This window comes from Erigeron canadensis, chromosome 8 (assembly GCF_010389155.1).
Source record: "Erigeron canadensis isolate Cc75 chromosome 8, C_canadensis_v1, whole genome shotgun sequence".
NCBI classification, from domain to species: Eukaryota; Viridiplantae; Streptophyta; class Magnoliopsida; order Asterales; family Asteraceae; genus Erigeron; species Erigeron canadensis.
Genome location: NC_057768.1, coordinates 4,367,761 through 4,385,778, shown reverse-complemented (window position 1 = coordinate 4,385,778; position 18,018 = coordinate 4,367,761). Strand labels below are relative to the sequence as shown.

The 18,018-nt window shown below is 31.8% G+C and overlaps 2 protein-coding genes across 3 annotated transcripts; both read right to left on the bottom strand.

Moving 5' to 3' along the window:
• Nucleotides 1–1,549: 1,549 nt before the first annotated feature.
• Nucleotides 1,550–7,298, bottom strand: LOC122578303 (mitochondrial outer membrane protein porin 2-like). Of its 2 annotated transcripts, none has more exons than XM_043750235.1 (6): nt 7,184–7,298; nt 6,830–6,897; nt 2,644–2,754; nt 2,471–2,560; nt 2,183–2,391; nt 1,550–2,103 (listed from the first exon to the last, which is right to left on the bottom strand). In XM_043750235.1, exons 1-6 carry the CDS (start codon nt 7,230–7,232, stop codon nt 1,797–1,799), a joined length of 834 nt encoding a protein of 277 aa, XP_043606170.1. In that variant the 5' UTR covers nt 7,233–7,298; the 3' UTR covers nt 1,550–1,796. The 2 variants fall into 2 exon arrangements, with proteins under 2 accessions (XP_043606170.1, XP_043606171.1); XM_043750236.1 differs by having other exon boundaries at nt 2,471–2,557; nt 7,184–7,297.
• Nucleotides 7,299–8,804: 1,506 nt separating this feature from the next.
• On the bottom strand, nt 8,805–10,809 carry LOC122610126 (benzoate carboxyl methyltransferase-like). The gene is made up of 4 exons (XM_043783121.1): nt 10,650–10,809; nt 10,079–10,492; nt 9,718–9,975; nt 8,805–9,246 (listed from the first exon to the last, which is right to left on the bottom strand). Exons 1-4 carry the CDS (start codon nt 10,716–10,718, stop codon nt 8,878–8,880), a joined length of 1,110 nt encoding a protein of 369 aa, XP_043639056.1. The 5' UTR covers nt 10,719–10,809; the 3' UTR covers nt 8,805–8,877.
• Between the last annotated feature and the right edge of the window lie 7,209 nt (nt 10,810–18,018).

Here is an 18,018-nt window from a genome sequence, read left to right as displayed (position 1 = left end):
CACCTGTATATGATTGCCACGTATGTTTTCTTACATACAATAAATATTTTTTCAAGTTGCTTACATACAATACACATAACTTTAACTTTTTTTTATAGACATTCGGTCAAAGATAGTTACATTTCAGGAAATTAATCCCTAAATCGTAGTCACTTTGGTTTGAGTTTGGTTTAAACTCCCCCAGTTAAATACCTAAGTGTCATCTGAAAACATCTATGCCTTTGTTCCTGATTAGAAACCGAAGTGTCATCTGAAAACATCTATGCCTTTGTTCCTGATTAGAAACCGAAGTGTCATCTGAAAACATCTACGCCTTTGTTCCTGAGTAGTTGTAAAAGAAACAATAACAATAGAATAGTAATTTAACTAATAGGTCATGTTTGAGTATGAAATTAAGATGGTTCGACTTTCAGATATGTGTTAGTCGTGTTTTAATATATTTCCTTTTTTAGATTTTCATAAATAGGTGGGTTTTTACTTGATGAACTATATTGTACGTGTTTTTGATATGTAAATATGGTGTGTGTTCTCTTTTTTGTTTATACAATTTTTGAAGATATTCTACATTGTATCGAAACCTTTAACTTCACCTTCATTTTACCTTTCGATTTTCAAGTTTTTTTTTTTCCTTTCTTTTTACTGTTTTCTATAGTGTTTTGCCAGTTTATCAAGTTTAGGTTGTTGAGTAAACAAATGATGTTATGCAGTTACTATATGCTTCATGATCAATCAGTTAGGTAACTTTTGTTAGATACCCCAAGAGTTTTAAAACTTAAAGTAAAAAGTCAACCAGTTTGATCGGTTTGAAACCGGTCCGGTCATGATGCAAACCCCATTTCAATTAGACATGCATACAAGTATGATGTACTCAGCTAGAGGCAACTATGCACATGTTCTCATTGAAGCAGCTTCGGTCAAAATGACATTGAACAAAGATCGAAACTTAGCAAACATTTATCTTTCAAATGCATATCAAGGCAAATCTAAGATTCCCACTTACCTACGTCTTTGACTTTGGCAAATCAAGTTAAGGCAGGAAAAAGAATGAAATGGGTTAGAGCGACCCTATGTATCGGATCAAAAATGCAAACATAAAAACATCAACTGGGCGGTTTTACTATTATTAATATTGCATACATGACCAGTACCAGTATAAATATAACATACTCAAGTCCAGTATAATGCAATAATACAAGTGAAAACTACTAAAAACAATTTTGGAAATGTTGTCCACTTATCCCCGGATATAAGAATATTCAATATTCAATACTTAATTCTACTAATAGTAGTAAACTGTTGCTCCGACTAATATGTCTAGACAATAGACAAAATAAATCAACATAAATCAGATAATACCTACATAGTTATAAAATTAATTTGGATGAAATTTGATGAAGCGTACTAAATTATACTTTCCAATCAATCAGATAAGAAGTTCAAGTTGATTTTGTTTCTTAATTGTGTATTATGTTGGTTCTTCCAACTTCAAATCATTCAAAAATAACATTTGGTAGTAGACAATTAAAGATAATACCAGGACAAAATCAACTTAGCAAAAACGAAGCCATGCTCGCGCTCCAGACAACGAAATATGATTTTACACATTTCTGAACGGAAATCAGAAGAATGTCTTAAAGAATAGATGATAGAAAGACCTCAGTGTTAAAGTAGTTCACCGGGAAGACCCAGTAATGTATCCTGAGGGACTACTTATTGATTAAATGCTCCCTTCATAGGACTATCTATTCGTGAAAAACCTTCAAAAGAATCAACAAGCCATATTATCCCACAAGTGCTCAAGGTTTGAGTGCAAGAGCCAAACCGAATTTGGGGGTTCTGTCCAAGGTTCTGGTGTCAAACTCACTAGACATGGTCACAAGTGACTTGGGAATGATCTCATGTTGCAACACTGCAGCAAGCTTCCCGTGGTTGTTGAGCTTAGCTTTGACCATAGTGAGACTGTCAACTGCATATGATCCTCCAACTGTGAAAGTGTTCTCATTCGTTGAGAACCTTCTGGTGATCTCACCAACAACACCACTCTTTTTTGATGCATCCAGATGGTGTATATATGATGCCCTTATCGTATCTCCTTTGTCACCCCTATAAAAGTTACTGTCAATTTCACATAATGATATTTACTAAACATTATCTAAAAATGTAATTATGCGAAACTACTTACAAGACTATAGAAGCACTAGAATCTGGTTTATTGACACTGATGCCGGCAGTGTATTTGGTTAAATTGCCGGACGAGGTCTCATAACCTGCCTCTGCACCAATAACAAATGTTGGCGTACCAATGGTAGCTGAAACATCGACTGTTGGGGTCTGGCTCAAGGCTACTGCTGATGTCAGAGAAGCATGGTAATGAGAGTATTGAACTTCAAGCTGCAAAACAACACAATCTATGACTTACCCAAAAGAAATAGAATATACAACTAATGTAAATGAAAGTAATGATATGTACCTTTCCAGATTTGAGATCCGGGAACTTGATCGAGGCAATAGTTTTTGTTGAAGGCACAATATCAGTGACTGTGAATGTGGTAGCGATCTGCTATAAGACAGTGGTATCAGGAGGGATATACATGAAAACAAACTACTCAAGTGATTAAAAAATGAAGATAGCAAGAAGCAGACATTTGAATCTGTGTCTAGTTTGACGTCAACTAAAGTGTTCTTATATTTGTACACTGCTCCCACATCTCCAGATGACAGACCACCTTTCTTTGTTGCACTCGATGTAAGGGCCTGCAATATAAGGAAACACAAGATTAATATAACATAGAGATGACAAGTCAACCCATGTACCAATACAATCACTAACCCCTTAGTGGTTAAATAGCTTCCATGTATAAACAAGACAAGACTATGGATCAGGTCAACCTTAGAGTAGAGTCATTGTATATAGTAATTCAAACTTTTCAACAGAAAAAAGGCATTGTTTTTTATCTCGTATTTATTTGTATAGTTTTCAGTTACCCAGAATTATAGGATGCATTTCATGATAAGTTTTATGCTTCAAATTTTGAATACGAAATTTATAACCTCAATCAATAACACTTTCATATATACCAGAAGAAGAAACCCTTATAATTTATGTTATTTTTATCGATAAGGTGGAGAAAAACACCAGATACTTCATTAACCCTATTTGGTTTCTGCCATTTCGGAAAAAAAAAAAAAAAACCCACGGAAAAGCTTTCACATCAGAGAACAGTGACTTATTTGTGATCTCAATTCCTTGCAGAAATAAAAGTAGTTGATCATATCAATCTCCAGACCAATTTATACTTTCAGATATTAAGAAAGAAACATTTAGGTGATATAGCCACAAGTCCACAACAAAGCATTGTGACAGTCTAACATTATAAAAATATTCATATCAATAGACAACAGTAACTACTGCGGTCATTTCACATTAGTTAGACGATAAAGTTAAAAAAAAAATCCACTCTAAGATCCAATAAAAAAATAACACACTAATACATTATATAAATAAAAATGGCTGATTAATGTAATTCATGTGATGTCGAGAAGCTAGTCTAAAATTCAAACAAAGCTAAACTAAAATCCAATGACGAGAAAGATAAGAATCATAAGAAACTATTCAAGATTTTACTTATCGATTGCTTCCTAATGCATGCATAGGAATATGGTCGCCTAAATATAGTCTGGCTATATGATGTCAGTAGTCTGCATATGCAGACAAAACTAGGTATAAACAGAAATGGCTAATTCAGTGATTTGTGGCAGGCAAATTTGATTCAAATACTCAAATTTAACAATTCCAAGCTAAATATAAAGATGAAGAAGTTCAATATGCAATTGAGTTTCTAACTTGAAGTGAGACCTCACACATTTTTACACAGTGCCAATGCAAATATACACACAAGTTTGTATCAAGAAAAATCAAAGCTTCCATTTCAACTCTAAAAGTTACAAGAAATGATTGGAACCAAAATCCACATATGAAATTATTGCTTAAACATTGACAATCAGTGGAAATATAGCTTACATGGCGTCAATGCAAATATACATACAAGTTTCTATCTAGAAAATCAAAGTTTCCATTTCAACTCTGAAAGTTACAAGAAATGATTGGAGTGACACTCCATATGTGAACTTATCAGTTAACATTGACAATCAGTGAGAATATAGCTCACATAGTCATATAAGGTCGATTGGTACCTATGACTCTTCAAGAATGGCTAATATTGCATTCCTTTAGATGTGCCAAAAAAGCAACAAAATAGCCATAACAAAGAAAAAAAACATATATAATAAAGAAGTTTGCCCACAAAGTACATATGCTTTATAAAAAGAATCTAACTACTCAGGTTTTAGGAGAAATGTCGCAGTAAAGTTTCAGTAAATCTTAACATGAAAAGTTAGCGAGAATCCAAAGGCAAATACCAAAGTATATACATTTTGCTAAAACAAAATAATGTACAATGTTTGAGGAAATGAGGAGGCAACTTAGGATCTAAAGTGTGCTAAGATAGCAGATGAAGGAAATCGCTGCATTAAAAAGAAATCAGGCTGGGGAGCTCATGCCAAAACAAAAAAGAAGTAAAACCAGTCTCTTGCATATCCATCCAGATAGATCCACTAGAAGGCACACATCTCAGATGCTAGTTAAAGTATACGGTCTAAACCATGATGAGACATTTAGTCCAATGACAAAGTAAAGAACACTGTGAATCAATCTCACTTACACCTAGAAACTATCAGTACCTCGATGTATAAAGGTAATGAACATATATCTCTATATAGTAAGTTGGATCAAGATTTCAACAAAACTCATTCAGAACCAAATACCCAGACCGTCTTAATAAGGAGTAAGTGATGAAAGGAACTCTTAGATTAATGGTAAAATTGAAGAATTCCGACTCAAAGTGATTTTTTAATGGTACATGTGAATTCTAGTTTGTTTATCATTACTCTTATCTGTTGTACTACGCAGAAAATGACAAATCTATTAAGCCATAAAAGAACTTTGGAATTCACTTTTGGATGAAAGAACTCAAACAATTTATTTTTTGGCCTACAAATCAATAATGCCTAAAGATAAATATTTCTCCATCCATATAAGTATTCCTAAGATATACTGAACAAACTTGGATTGCATATTGCATAAATGCAAAGCCAGTTTCAATGTCAATATGACCCAATGCTTATAAGTGGTTCATGAACATAAGGATACAAAAGCTGCCACAATGTACTTAAAAGTGATGGCTAACCTCATTGACCTAAATTAAGCTAAATCTGCTATTTCTCATGCAACCAGTGTGATAGTATATGCAACAGAACAACTAGTAAGAAATTAAACGATAAACTGAGATATATGAAGACTATGATCAAACTATAGCGATCTGAATAAAAAAGATAAAGATTCAAATCAATTAATTATTGTGATGATGGCCATGCATGAGAAAATGACAGAACTTATGTATCTACTACCACGTCCGTTTATAAGCTTGGAATAGTAGCAATCTCTTGATGTTGAAAGCGACAGCAAAGAGCGTCTTTTGCAACAACAGAAGCTAGTACAAAACCACAACTATGGTGACAAGAACAGTTGGCTAGATAACTGAAGAACATGCATAAATGATTAATTTACTAAATTTCTAAGCAATTACCAATTAAACAACTGTAAGCAGAAAAAACACCAACTATTCAAGCAAGAACAAAAAATGTAGTGGTGCATTATCAATCTAGCCAGAAAAACACATAATGAATTTGAGTTGAATCATGATGTTGACGTGGAGAATCAAGTAGTAGATGTATCCACAAAAGGTTTGTATGCCACCTAGTTTGAAGAGTTTATACTCTCAGTAGGGTGATTAGAATAAAAGTCCAGGTAAAAAAGGAGTGCTACTATACATATATTGGTGTTGACCAAGTTAAATAACGATTTACTATTTCCTACTTCCAGATGACGGTATCACACACCTCTGCCCAAACTAATGTCGGCATCTCAAGGTAATGTGATCATCCGCACGTTTGCATTTCATTCAATCATTGATCTAATAAAACAGCTATGGGAAGTCCATAAAAGAGTGCCTCTCTTATTTTACTAGTAGCACAAAAGAAAACATAATGAGAGCTAAACTGCAGTTTCTTCTAGCGAGATTAGCAATGTGTTGTAACCTTTTCCTAGATAGATTGGTTAACATTATATGATCTATTATCAGTACTAAACAAAATGAAAATATTTCCCCCGTAAGATAAAGTTCCATCTATTAGTCAATATAATAAAAATATACCATCTCTATCCAGTTCCACACTCCGTGACTCCATCGCAATACTTTCAAAACTAACTCCATATTTCACAACTATCTAAACTACAAGTGTCCTTTACCAAAGAAATAATCTCAACCAACGAGTGTTTAGTTAGATAACAACAATAAGCATATCCATTACCATCACAAAAATGAAAAACGGAAAAACCGATAAAAAAGAAGAGTGGAGTATAAGTACATATTATTATAACTTCACAACAGAAACAAATCGAGTTCCAATCACACTTGGCAACGAACCTACGCGTATACTAAAAAGTAGCAAGTAACTAGAACTCACTTTTCTCTACTCATTCTAACCTAAACTAAATGTCTACCATCAACCACATGGATACATCAAAACGAACATATCTATAATCAATAATCCAAAAACATTTTCTACGAATCTATCTAGAAAATCGATCTGATTACGTTACATTACAAACCTATATAACATATAAACTATATATATCACTATGCAGCTAATAATATCATAAACACGAGAGTAGAAAATGAAATTGAAGAAGATAGGATAAGATAGGTACTAGTCCGTTAGCGGTGCTGGTCGAAAGCGAGAACTTCTGATCCGATATGTAGTCTCTGGTAAGCAGATCTGTATATATATATACATATACATACATATATATATCGATTAATCAAAAGCACTTGAAATATTTCATACAAAATCTAGCTCCTAGCTGTGTGTATATATCAATTGTGTGTGCGCGTATATATATATACATAATTATATATATTACAATTAATCAACAGAACTTGTGAAATTTCATACAGAATCTAAGCTTCTATGTGTGTGAGTGTGTGTATATATATATATCAAAATTGATGAGTGTGTGTATATATATATATATATAGAGAGAGAGAGAGAGAGAGAGAGGAACCTTTGGCTTTCTTGCCGATATCGGAAAAGAGTCCTGGTCCACTGTTCATTGTCGTTGACGATGAATTAGAGAGATTGTAGAGAGAGAGGGAGAGAGAATGGGGGTGGGGTGGGGTGGGGTGGGCCGTGGGGGTATATATAGTGATATCTTCTATTGCGATTACAGAAACAGATGGGTTCGGGTCAAGGGTTAAACATATGGTCCGCGATTCGAAAGCAGCAGCACGTTTTATGATTCCCACCCAACCTCACACCAACCCCTCCCTTTTGCTTTCTTTTCAAAATTGTATAAATGGTCCATGTGGTTTTTCAGTATTTGCAGCCCACGGTTCAACCTTTTACATTTTCGTATCAGTGATCTCTCGCTGGTCGTAATGCTTGAAGGTTAAAAATCTTATCAATAAGCTACTAACCCCATTGCCTCGACCATCACCACTTGATATCATCTTTGGTGAGATTTTAAACACGGAACCAACACGTATCTAACATGTGATAGTGATGGAAAAATAGAGTAGTCCATTGAAGGTGATAGAGATTAGCCCTCCATGAATTAGAAGTTGGGGATGTGATGCGTCCACCAAAGAATGTTTCAATTTTATTTTAGTGTATATTGGATTATTGGTAGATAAACAAATTGTCTTAAATAAATAAGTTCTAGCTTATTTCGTGACTAATCAATTAGAAATGAATTCAATTTTCATCCATTTTTTTTTATATATATTAGCTTTCAATTCATATTTCTTCTTCAGTTTATTTTACACGTTCAATGAATAAATTACCTTTAATAGTTTGGATTTATTTATTTTCTTTCTGACTTTATTTCAATTTTATTGATGTTTTAATTTAGACTTATATATATGGTTTACTATGTAGTAAAGATATAGCTACACAGAATTGGCTAGAATATTGCCTAAACGGAAAGGGATTATATATATGTACGGTAACTATTACATAATTGTTATATGTTTTTAATATGGAATTATATATAGGGAACATCAAATCTGCAACAAGCTATAGGCTATAGAAAGAACAAATTTTTACATATTAACCTTCTCAATTTATAAATGATACAAAATCCCTTTGGTTTTCATGCTGCTGCTGTCAGCTGCAGTTAACAACAGGGAATATAAGCCCTTATATATATGGTTCAATAGAATATTGTCACACAGAAAGGGCTTAGTATCTGTACTAGAATAATGCCGTCACACAGGGCTTAGTATCTGTATCCATTATGGATATTGTTGCTCTCACGTGTGAAGGATTTATGGTGTGCATTTTATAAATTTCAGAGTGCTAAAGGTATTGGTTTTATGTTAAAAATGGGCAGATGATTATCCAAAAAACTAATTATATATGTTAGTAAGCTCTATGGTTTAAAATGACAAGTATCACTAGATATCACTTTTTAACGGCAAAAGTTATGTACTAACAAATACCAAGAATCAACTAGTATTAGGGTTCACTGAACCATGATTTTTTCTCAAGAAACAAAAGCCTATACCAAATGCCAAATGTCTTAGCCTCATATTGGCTTGATGTTCACATTAACCAAAAAAAATACTATTATACTTCCATAATAAAGGTTCATGATGAATATATAATTGAAATTAATTTATAGCGAGAAGAGTACATCCATTGCATATATCAAGGTTAAAAACCTAAAACTAGGCAACAGATATCATGTATTTGTTCTGTTCACCGTTTGATCAATGAAATGGCTAAATTAAAGTATCTTGTTTTCTTGGTAGATAGATGTTTGGCCACATGCTTCCCATACCTTGTAAATAAATCGTCAATGTTAAAACTTCCGAAATGAGAAGTCAACAACGGTTCTAAAACAGCTCTCAACACTTTGGCTGTGTTTGTCCCGTGGCTATATTGGGTGATAATTGGCTGATCATTATTTGTATAATTTGTGTCATGTGGATCCCAATTGACATGGAAATCAGTCAATTTATCAACAGAAAAGGAGCCCTCATCTTGAATAACATTTCTAACTTCATCCTCGCATGGAAAATATACCGGCATATTGAATGAGTTAACATCTGATTCTCGAACCAGCCCCTGTACGTGGGATATGTAAAATTAGCTAAATATATGGTTACTCGTTGAAACAAATCAGGGTTTTTTTTCCTAGAAAATATTTCAATGGAAACATAGAACTCAGAAGATATATTTCTAAAATCATTTTTTTGAAAACAGAAAACCTTGTTTTCCAACTTGTTTTACATATTGAAAACTTTTTTTTATAGTTTTTTTTATAACTACTTCAGAAATGGAAATTTTGTGTTTTCCAAACTTGTAACTAAGAGTAGAAAAGTAACTCCCAATGCCGCCTTTCACTGGTTTTGGGTCTCAAATACCGTCTTCAAACGGTGTAAGAGTGTTTTTGAATTTTCTCAAGGATATTCAAGGATTATAAACTCTTCACATTTTCTGAAAATTAAAAAAGTTTTCAGCAACGAAAAGTACGCTAAATCTCTGAACGATATACTAAAAAAAAGATAATTTGAATTTTGATATGAAAGCACCTTATACCTCTTTGACCATGTCGACAAGTGATTGCGCTAATAGCCCAAGTAAACTGCAACAATCATCGCTAGTAGGATCGGGACTACTTCGACCGATAAATACTAAAACCATACATCCACGAGATACTAATTCCTCAGATCGCATTTGCAGAAACTTTGTGAAGTCAAAATGAAATTGCTTTGCATATGTGTAAAACACATTTGGAGGACTTGTTTTCGCCATGTATATATTCAGTGCATTGTTTTCAAGACCTTCAGGTACCTATAATATTGCGGGAACTATAGTTATTAAAAATCGTTTGAATTAATATTTAAATGACTACATATATATAGAGTGTTATATATATTAATTGGTCAATAGTTACCCGAGAAAGCCAATGATTTGAATAAGAGGAGTGAATTAGGTGCAAACTTTGGTCCGGAAAAACTCTATCATAAAACGAACCAGGAGCAACTGAAACAAAACAACGGCCATAACGTGTTCCCTTCTCATTGTTAATCGTTGCATAAAAATCCGGTAGCATTTTGAAAATGTTACCAAAATCATTTCCAAAAAGGTCATTTAAGAAGACTTGAAACTGTGGTGCTTTATGGTTATTTTCTTTACATCCCTCTTGGACTATATCAATAATATTAGATACTACCAATAGAGTATTTTTGCTAGAAGAGCATCCCATGTCTGCGATCTTAAAACACTGACCCAAGATGGTATCATTATTAGAGATAGCCTTAATCGTCGTATGTTTTAGAATCGGTAGTGTTTTTTGTATCACGATTTCCTGCACATAAGTAAAAATAAGGCACTTGAGAGACACCATAATGGTGTGCTTGACAAAGTTAGCTGGTAGCTGATTCCTACGTAAAAAGGTGTAATCGAGCTGAGTTTAATATAGTAGAACACATGCATGTACTAACATAAAGGAGGGAATGAGAAACCTGAAGAAATGAGTTGTTGCCATAACTTGATTCTCCATCACCAATATTCATGTATAAGATCTTTTCCATCACGTTGGCTCTAATTGAAGTATTTTCTTTTGCCCTTCTATTATTGCATATATAGCATGGCCTTTTAGTTACTTTAAATAGGCCTTCAGGTATTAAGTGGGCTTTATTAGGGGTGTTACAAGTCGAGACGAACTCGAGCTTAGCATGACTCGAACAAATATTCGCTCGAGCTCGACGAGCTTTCAGTGTATAGGCTCGAGCTTGACTCGTTGTACACTTGTACCTACATATGGCTTGAGCTCGGCTCGAAAAGCTTGAAAAAGCCTCATGTTTGGCTTGTGTCTATAAGCATAACTCGAGCTCGGCTAGAAAAGTTCGAAAATATATATCACTTATAATAAAATTTATACCAATAACCCTTGTAGGATTAGAAATTTACTATTTAAGAATTATATATGTAAATATATACATAATATATGGAAAGCTCGAAAAGCTCCATAAGTATTCGAGCCGAGCTCGACTCGATAATTATTTCGAACCTGAATTTAGGGCTCGAGCTCGATAATAGTTCGACTCGATCAAGTCAAGCTCGAGTTGCTCAAAAATTATTTCGAGCCTGAATTTAAAGCTCGAGCTCGATAATAGTTCGACTCAATCGAGTCGAGCTCGATTTGCTCGAAAAAAGCTCCGCTCGTTTTGACAACTATATCAATTGTGATATGTAAATTATTTTTCTATAATGATGATAATGTGGTGACTAGCTTGATTATTGTGGCTCAAATTCCTAGAAAACATCCACCACTTGTTTTAAGATGTCAAACTGACGAATCATTGAATTAATATCCATATTGAAAACGTGCAAGCGGCAAAGAAGTGTAATGCATATATTTTTTCCGTCCCAATTTAAATGTCCAAATTTAACTTACTGAATCTTTCCTTTCTTACTTTGACTGTAAATATTTTTATTTGTATAATATAATACTTAATGAAAGTTATATCAATGAAAAGTACACTCAATCTATTCATATATATTACATCAATTATTATATAACACACACGAAACAATTTACGGTCAAAGTTACGAATAAAAGACATCAAAAGTCAAAATTGGACATTTAAATTGGGATGGAGGGAGTATTATAATAGGGTAATGATCAATCCTCCTAATTGTTTAGCATAAAAATCCTCCTAACTAATAGGATCGTGAAATGTGGAATATTAGGAGTGAGATTAAGAAAAAGAATTAGTGGATTACATGTGTTAACAAGTGGATATTAGAAGGATTTTTAAGAGGATTTATCATTTTTCATTATAATATTCTTTGAATTTTGATCTTGAAGTTAACCATAGAAATATAAAGTGTTTTATGTCTTGAAATATTTTTTATAGGCAAAAACTTGTCATTTGGGACTTTCCAATTTTATTTTATTATTTCAACCAAATGATCAGCACGATATAAGCATGATTAGATTCACAGTTTTAAGCTTGGTAGATGAGACCTAGAGAACATTTGTTAGAAAGAAATCTTTGGTTTGAATTTATCACTTAACAACTTGTTAGCCAATGATTAAATTCACCTTTAATTTATAATCATTGTTTTTATTATTATTATTAAAGTAATTTATATTGATGATATCTGAAGTATACTTCAAATTATTTTTTTGGTACAATCTTTTGAATCTCTACTCGGAAAATACCTAAAATTTTCAAATCCTACTTGTACGATACCTAAGACTAACAGTTATCTGTTTGATTGTTTAGTCCATCCACTTGGGGACTAATTTTGTTATTTCTTACCAAAAGGACCAAAAATGTAATTTTTTTAATAATAAAGTTTATTAATTAACAAAATATTCATACATTGTTGTAAAACTATACAGAACAAACAATAAAGAAGACACAAGAATATAGAGAAAATAGATCAATGATATATGTGTGTAATTTGAATTATATGACCACTTTATATGATTATAAGTCAAATGCAATATTATTCTTGAGTCTCAGATTATTTGAAAGCTCTAGATGAGCCAATACAAATTTATCATGACAAACAAATATGAATGCAATTGAAGCCCATGTGGTCATAAACTAAAAGTTTATGAATCAAGATTATTTGATTGATTGGCATGACCGAATGGACCATCTTGGGTCAATGATGATACAAAATATATATAAGAACAAAGAGATTCCTCAAAGTGATTATCTAAATTGAGGTGATTCGCTCCATAAGAAAGTATATGCCAAGAAAGATAAGGATTGAATCCTTTTAAGTTAATGAGACATATGCAAAGGAGATGTAGGTAGGCCTATACATCATCCAAAAGACCATTTAGTGTTTTAAGTCGATGCATTGTCTAAATGGGTCACTAAAGTCGCAACATGGTGTTTGCGTAATTAATTGCCCATCTTGTAAGATTGAGAGCATGTTCCATACTGTATATTGGCAATAATGATTGATCATTTGGGAGCAAATTGAATGACTTGTAGTTTTGGGGCCATGTTATTTAACATGCAATAATTTGAATTCGCATCATGCCAATAATATATCGTGTTTCCTCCCCATTGAAATTGGTTTATGGTCAGAAACCACATGTCTCATAAGAGTTTTAAATGTGCAATATAAGATTAAGTTGCTCCACCACAATGCACAAAGATGAGACTTTAAAGAATGTTGGAAATAATGTTGGGAAAATAGGCGTACCTTGGAAGTTTGTAGGCTCATGCTTTGATTCAGTTCGAAACGGTCTGATTTGACTAGACATTAGTATGACTGTTTTGGGTATGAGTTGGAACATGAAAGAGGTGTACGTATTCAATAAAGCCATCATTGAAATATTTGTTTATGGCTTAAGTTTTTCATTGACATGATTTAGTTTTCCCAACATTATGGGGAGATGTTCCCAACATTAGGGAAAGTGGAAAGCAGCTAAAAAAAGTAAGAATGAAATATCAAAGATCCTCACACCAATGAATATAAGCTTAAAGTTTGTGGGATAATTCATTCTGAATATTTAGTAATTGCCAGCAATGTTAACTGACAAAAAAGCTGCTTATGCTCCGATTGATAATGAGCGATTAAAAAAGTCGATTCCAAAATAAAAGCCTCGAATTAAAAGGAACATAAAATTAAGATGGTCAAAGTCGAGGTACAAAGACCCCAAAAGATATTCATGGGGGAAATTAGACATGGAGGTTTTTGATAAACCCCGGGTACCTGAAAATAAGGAGATCTCAATGAGTTGTGACATGTCTAGAGAATTGTGGAGTCGAAAAATAAATAAAAGCGAGTCGAGATTGATTGAATATGATAGCGCTAAGAGGATGAATAATGTGATGATCTTGAAAGCATGCATGCACATAAATTGATATGTTATGAATGATTGGCCAAGATGAAAAGATGCAAGTAGTTTGGGACGTGAAGTTCAAACACTTGATAATGCAGAAATTATATGGTGGAAGCAACTAAATTAAAAGTCTGGCAAAATGAGAAAGTATTGATTCGCATCTAGTATATAAAAATAGAGCTCTAAGATTGAGATTCCGTGAGGGATATAAAATGCATGAAGCATGTCTCGTGATTAAAATTGCTTGAAACACGTGTGAAAAGTTCTCGAGAATAGAAAATATTATGTTTGAAACTTATAAAGAAATCCGGGTTTGAATATGATATAAGTTTCATGTAATTTGATGATTTAAATATTAATGGACTCCGAGAGAGAGTGTCCAATGATGATTGAATAATTAAATATGAAATAAAAGACAAGGTTTGTCAGGTTTATTAATCTTAGTGATAAATGACATTCATGCTTATGAGGTCAACTGATACTGTAATGCCCTTTTTTTTTTACTTTTAAGATAATGATCACAATGTTGAGTTGAAAGTGTCACTAAAGCACTGAAATTGAAGCAATAAAATTTATTCTATTCAGACACTTAATATGCCAAACATTGAATATGTTTGGGAATGATAAGTATTTTAAGTGATGTGATCATGAGGGGGAGAAGATACGCGTTGCACTCTTTTTCCCCTAAGCGAGGCTTTGTCCCACTGGGTTTTCCTGTCAAGGTTTTTAATGAGGCAACATCCTCAAGCGTATCAAAAACATTATGTACTCTTTTCCCTTTACTAGAATTTTGTCCCATTGGGTTTTATCTAGTAAGGTTTTAACGAGGCATAATGTCTTTAGTTGATGGACATCCAAGGGGGAGTGCTATGAATATTTATGGAATGGATGTCCATATATATGGTAATTATATTTGTGTATCATAATAGAGAGATTTATTTCTTTAAGAATACTCCATCTTGCATCTATATATACCTCTTTATGAGATAAATAATAGAACATTCTCCATTTTCTATATAGTATCCCATTAACATATCACATTATCAAATAATAAAAACATGTTTATACCCGTGAAGTTGCAATATTAACTAAGCAAATTAATATGTACCATCAACGTACTAATTAATGATTTCTCATTAAAAAAATCACATGATCAATAAGTCACAACTCCTAGTATATGTTATACTTCACAATTAATTTTTTGTTCCTCACATCTTGTCTTTATTTATGATCCGATCACACAAAATTATTTGTAATAAGCTTTGAATAATTTGTCTTTCCATCATTTTCTTAAATCAATAAAAATCAAAACATTTTAACTTTCATAGGAATCAAACCACCTCAAATTAAGATAACCCACATTAATTAATTATAACAATTTGATTTTTTAACGTAAATAAACAATTTTAAGGAATAGATAGGCTTATATTATATATCCGCTTAAGATTTGATAAAGCTATCCATATTACTCCGCTTTACAAGAAATCAAGATTTCAATATATATATATATATATAAATATTTAATATCAACGAATATATTCTAGAAAAAGTTCAATCAGCATAATACATCTATTTCATTAATTCATTATGTAATCGGAACAAGTCAGGATTCATTAATAGGTACGAGGTAACCATAAGGTTATACTTGGGTTCAATTTAGTTTCAGTCAATCATATATTATAAGCATATTCATATAGTAAAGTCTAGCATATTCATACAATAACAACTAATAAAATAATTTTTTCAAAATCATGAATATGAAGTCTTTTGATAAACTATAAAAGTGAGTTGCAAATAATAAGCATGGATATATGACCACAACAAACATAAAAATATAGAATCACAATTGATTGCAAAAACAAATTTTTATTCGTTTTCCATGTATGATAACTTTAATACAAATTGTGGTTGAATTAACCAACCAGTAATTACATAATTGTAAGGCAATGCATAATTGATAGTTAATTAAATAATAATTGAATTTAATTAGATGTCAAGAATATTAATGCAGATTGAGAAAAGCTATTAGATTTGAGGTTGTATCTAAAAACTATTAAATTATGTGGGTTTTAAAAGTTACTCTTTTACGCGTATCTATAAAATTTTTAAAAAAACAATATAGAGCATAAGCTATAAATCCAACAGATCAATTTGTAGGCAGGTAGCATGCATATCGCAAGTTTTAATATACTTTGTAAAACAGCTATAATGTATGCATGTATAGTGAATATAAATTCAAGATTAAAAGTCTCATGCTTATGATTAACTTATCTAAAATAATCGTATATGGATCTACCAAGAGTAACCAAATATTAGAGTTCAGAAACTACCTCAATTGGGCCGCTCAAGTAACCAGTGATTGTTGTACCGCAAGATCTCATGGATTGTGTTTGCAGAATATAATAATTACCGATACTTGTGTCCAAAGATCATAAACTCCGATCTGCATATGGTTCATTGGTTCTCACATTGAGGCAAAGCTTAATCAGCAATATTAACTCAAACAATTTAGAGTCTCATGCTGATAACGTGTTGTAAAATTATAAAGAACAAACAATTAAAAAGACACAAGAATATAGAGAAAATGAAGAATGTTCTATTATTCATCTCATAAAGAGGTATATATAGATACAAGATGGAATATTCCCAAAGAAATAAATTTCTCTATTATGATACACAAATATAATTACCATATATATGGACATCCATTCCATAACTATTCATAACATACACATACTTTATTTTATTTTTTTGTTTTTTATTTTTAAATTTTATTTATTTTAATAAAACTCATTCTCAAAAAAATTAAAAACTCATATATTTTCAAATTTAATTTTTAATGATAACTTATAGCATATCACCTCCACCAGTACCTCTTATCTCCACCAGTACCTCTTATGTATATCGTTATTTTTTTTTTGAAATGATTTTTTATTATAAAAAAATAAAAATAATACGGTACAACATTTATGATTATTAAAATGGGAGAAATGTGTAGTTTTGTTTTTATTTTTATTTTCTGATTTTTTTGTTTGATTTATTTTTCTAAAAACACATTAAAAAAATAAAAAAATCCCTTATGAGAATGACACGGTACAAGATTCACTTTTAGAGGTATTAATATGAGTGAATAGTGGTGATGATAGGTCATAGAGTTTTTTTAAGTTTTGGTTTATTTTTTGTTTTTTATTTATTATTATTTTGAAAAAAGATTTTTATTAAAAAAATAAAAATTAAATAAAACAACTCAATGAAAAAAACAAAGTAAAATTAAATAAAATATGTGTATACCTATATTTCGTTAATTAATAAAATTTATTATTATAAAAATAATTATACTTTTGGTCCGTTTATTAAAAAAAACTTACAAAAATAATACTCAAGTAGATGGATTTAACAACCAAATAGACGGTTGTCAAAATTAGATACTGTCCGAGTAGAATTTGAAATTTTTAGGTATGATTCGAGAAGAGATTTAAAGATTGTATCAAAAGAATAATATGAGGTATACTTCAAATACTATCCGTTTATTATTATTATGTTAAAAGTTAATGAAAGATAACTGAATATGAAAAACAGAGCCCGGTCATTGCGTATCCATGAGTTTCGGGGGGACATTGTAATTGTAATGGTAAATTAAGAAAGAAACAAAACCGTACATTAACACACCTCCTTTCCTCCATCATCGATCTCTTCAAAACATACAATCATATTTTGTGTTTCATTTTATTATATCTGTTTTGGTTGACCTATATATATATATGATAGTCTAACAAGACCAATTTTCTCCATATCTTTTCTTTAGAATACATTAGTATATATATATAGCTTAATTTCTCTAGCTAGCTTGAAAAGTATATGCAATGCAATGTTGTTTCGTAAAAGACAGACGACAAATGGGAATGGATCGATTTTGAGATTTGATCGTGATCACTTTGGTTGAGAAAACAAGATTTGTAAAGAGATCTATATATACCTATCTACATTGTCACATTTATATGTTATAAGAACAAGAA

Bases quoted from the DNA above. Each gene is read 5' to 3' on its own strand.
- LOC122578303 (XM_043750235.1), bottom strand. From the start codon at position 7,232: ATGAACAGTGGACCAGGACTCTTTTCCGATATCGGCAAGAAAGCCAAA. The intron at 6,898-7,183 runs GTTCCTCTCTCT...ATATATATACAG, and splicing joins TATCGGCAAGAAAGCCAAAG to ATCTGCTTACCAGAGACTAC. The intron at 2,104-2,182 runs GTAAGTAGTTTC...TAACTTTTATAG, and splicing joins TCTAGTGCTTCTATAGTCTT to GGGTGACAAAGGAGATACGA.
- LOC122610126 (XM_043783121.1), bottom strand. From the start codon at position 10,718: ATGGAAAAGATCTTATACATGAATATTGGTGATGGAGAATCAAGTTAT. The intron at 10,493-10,649 runs GTTTCTCATTCC...ACTTATGTGCAG, and splicing joins GCAACAACTCATTTCTTCAG to GAAATCGTGATACAAAAAAC. The intron at 9,976-10,078 runs GTAACTATTGAC...GCAATATTATAG, and splicing joins CAAATCATTGGCTTTCTCGG to GTACCTGAAGGTCTTGAAAA.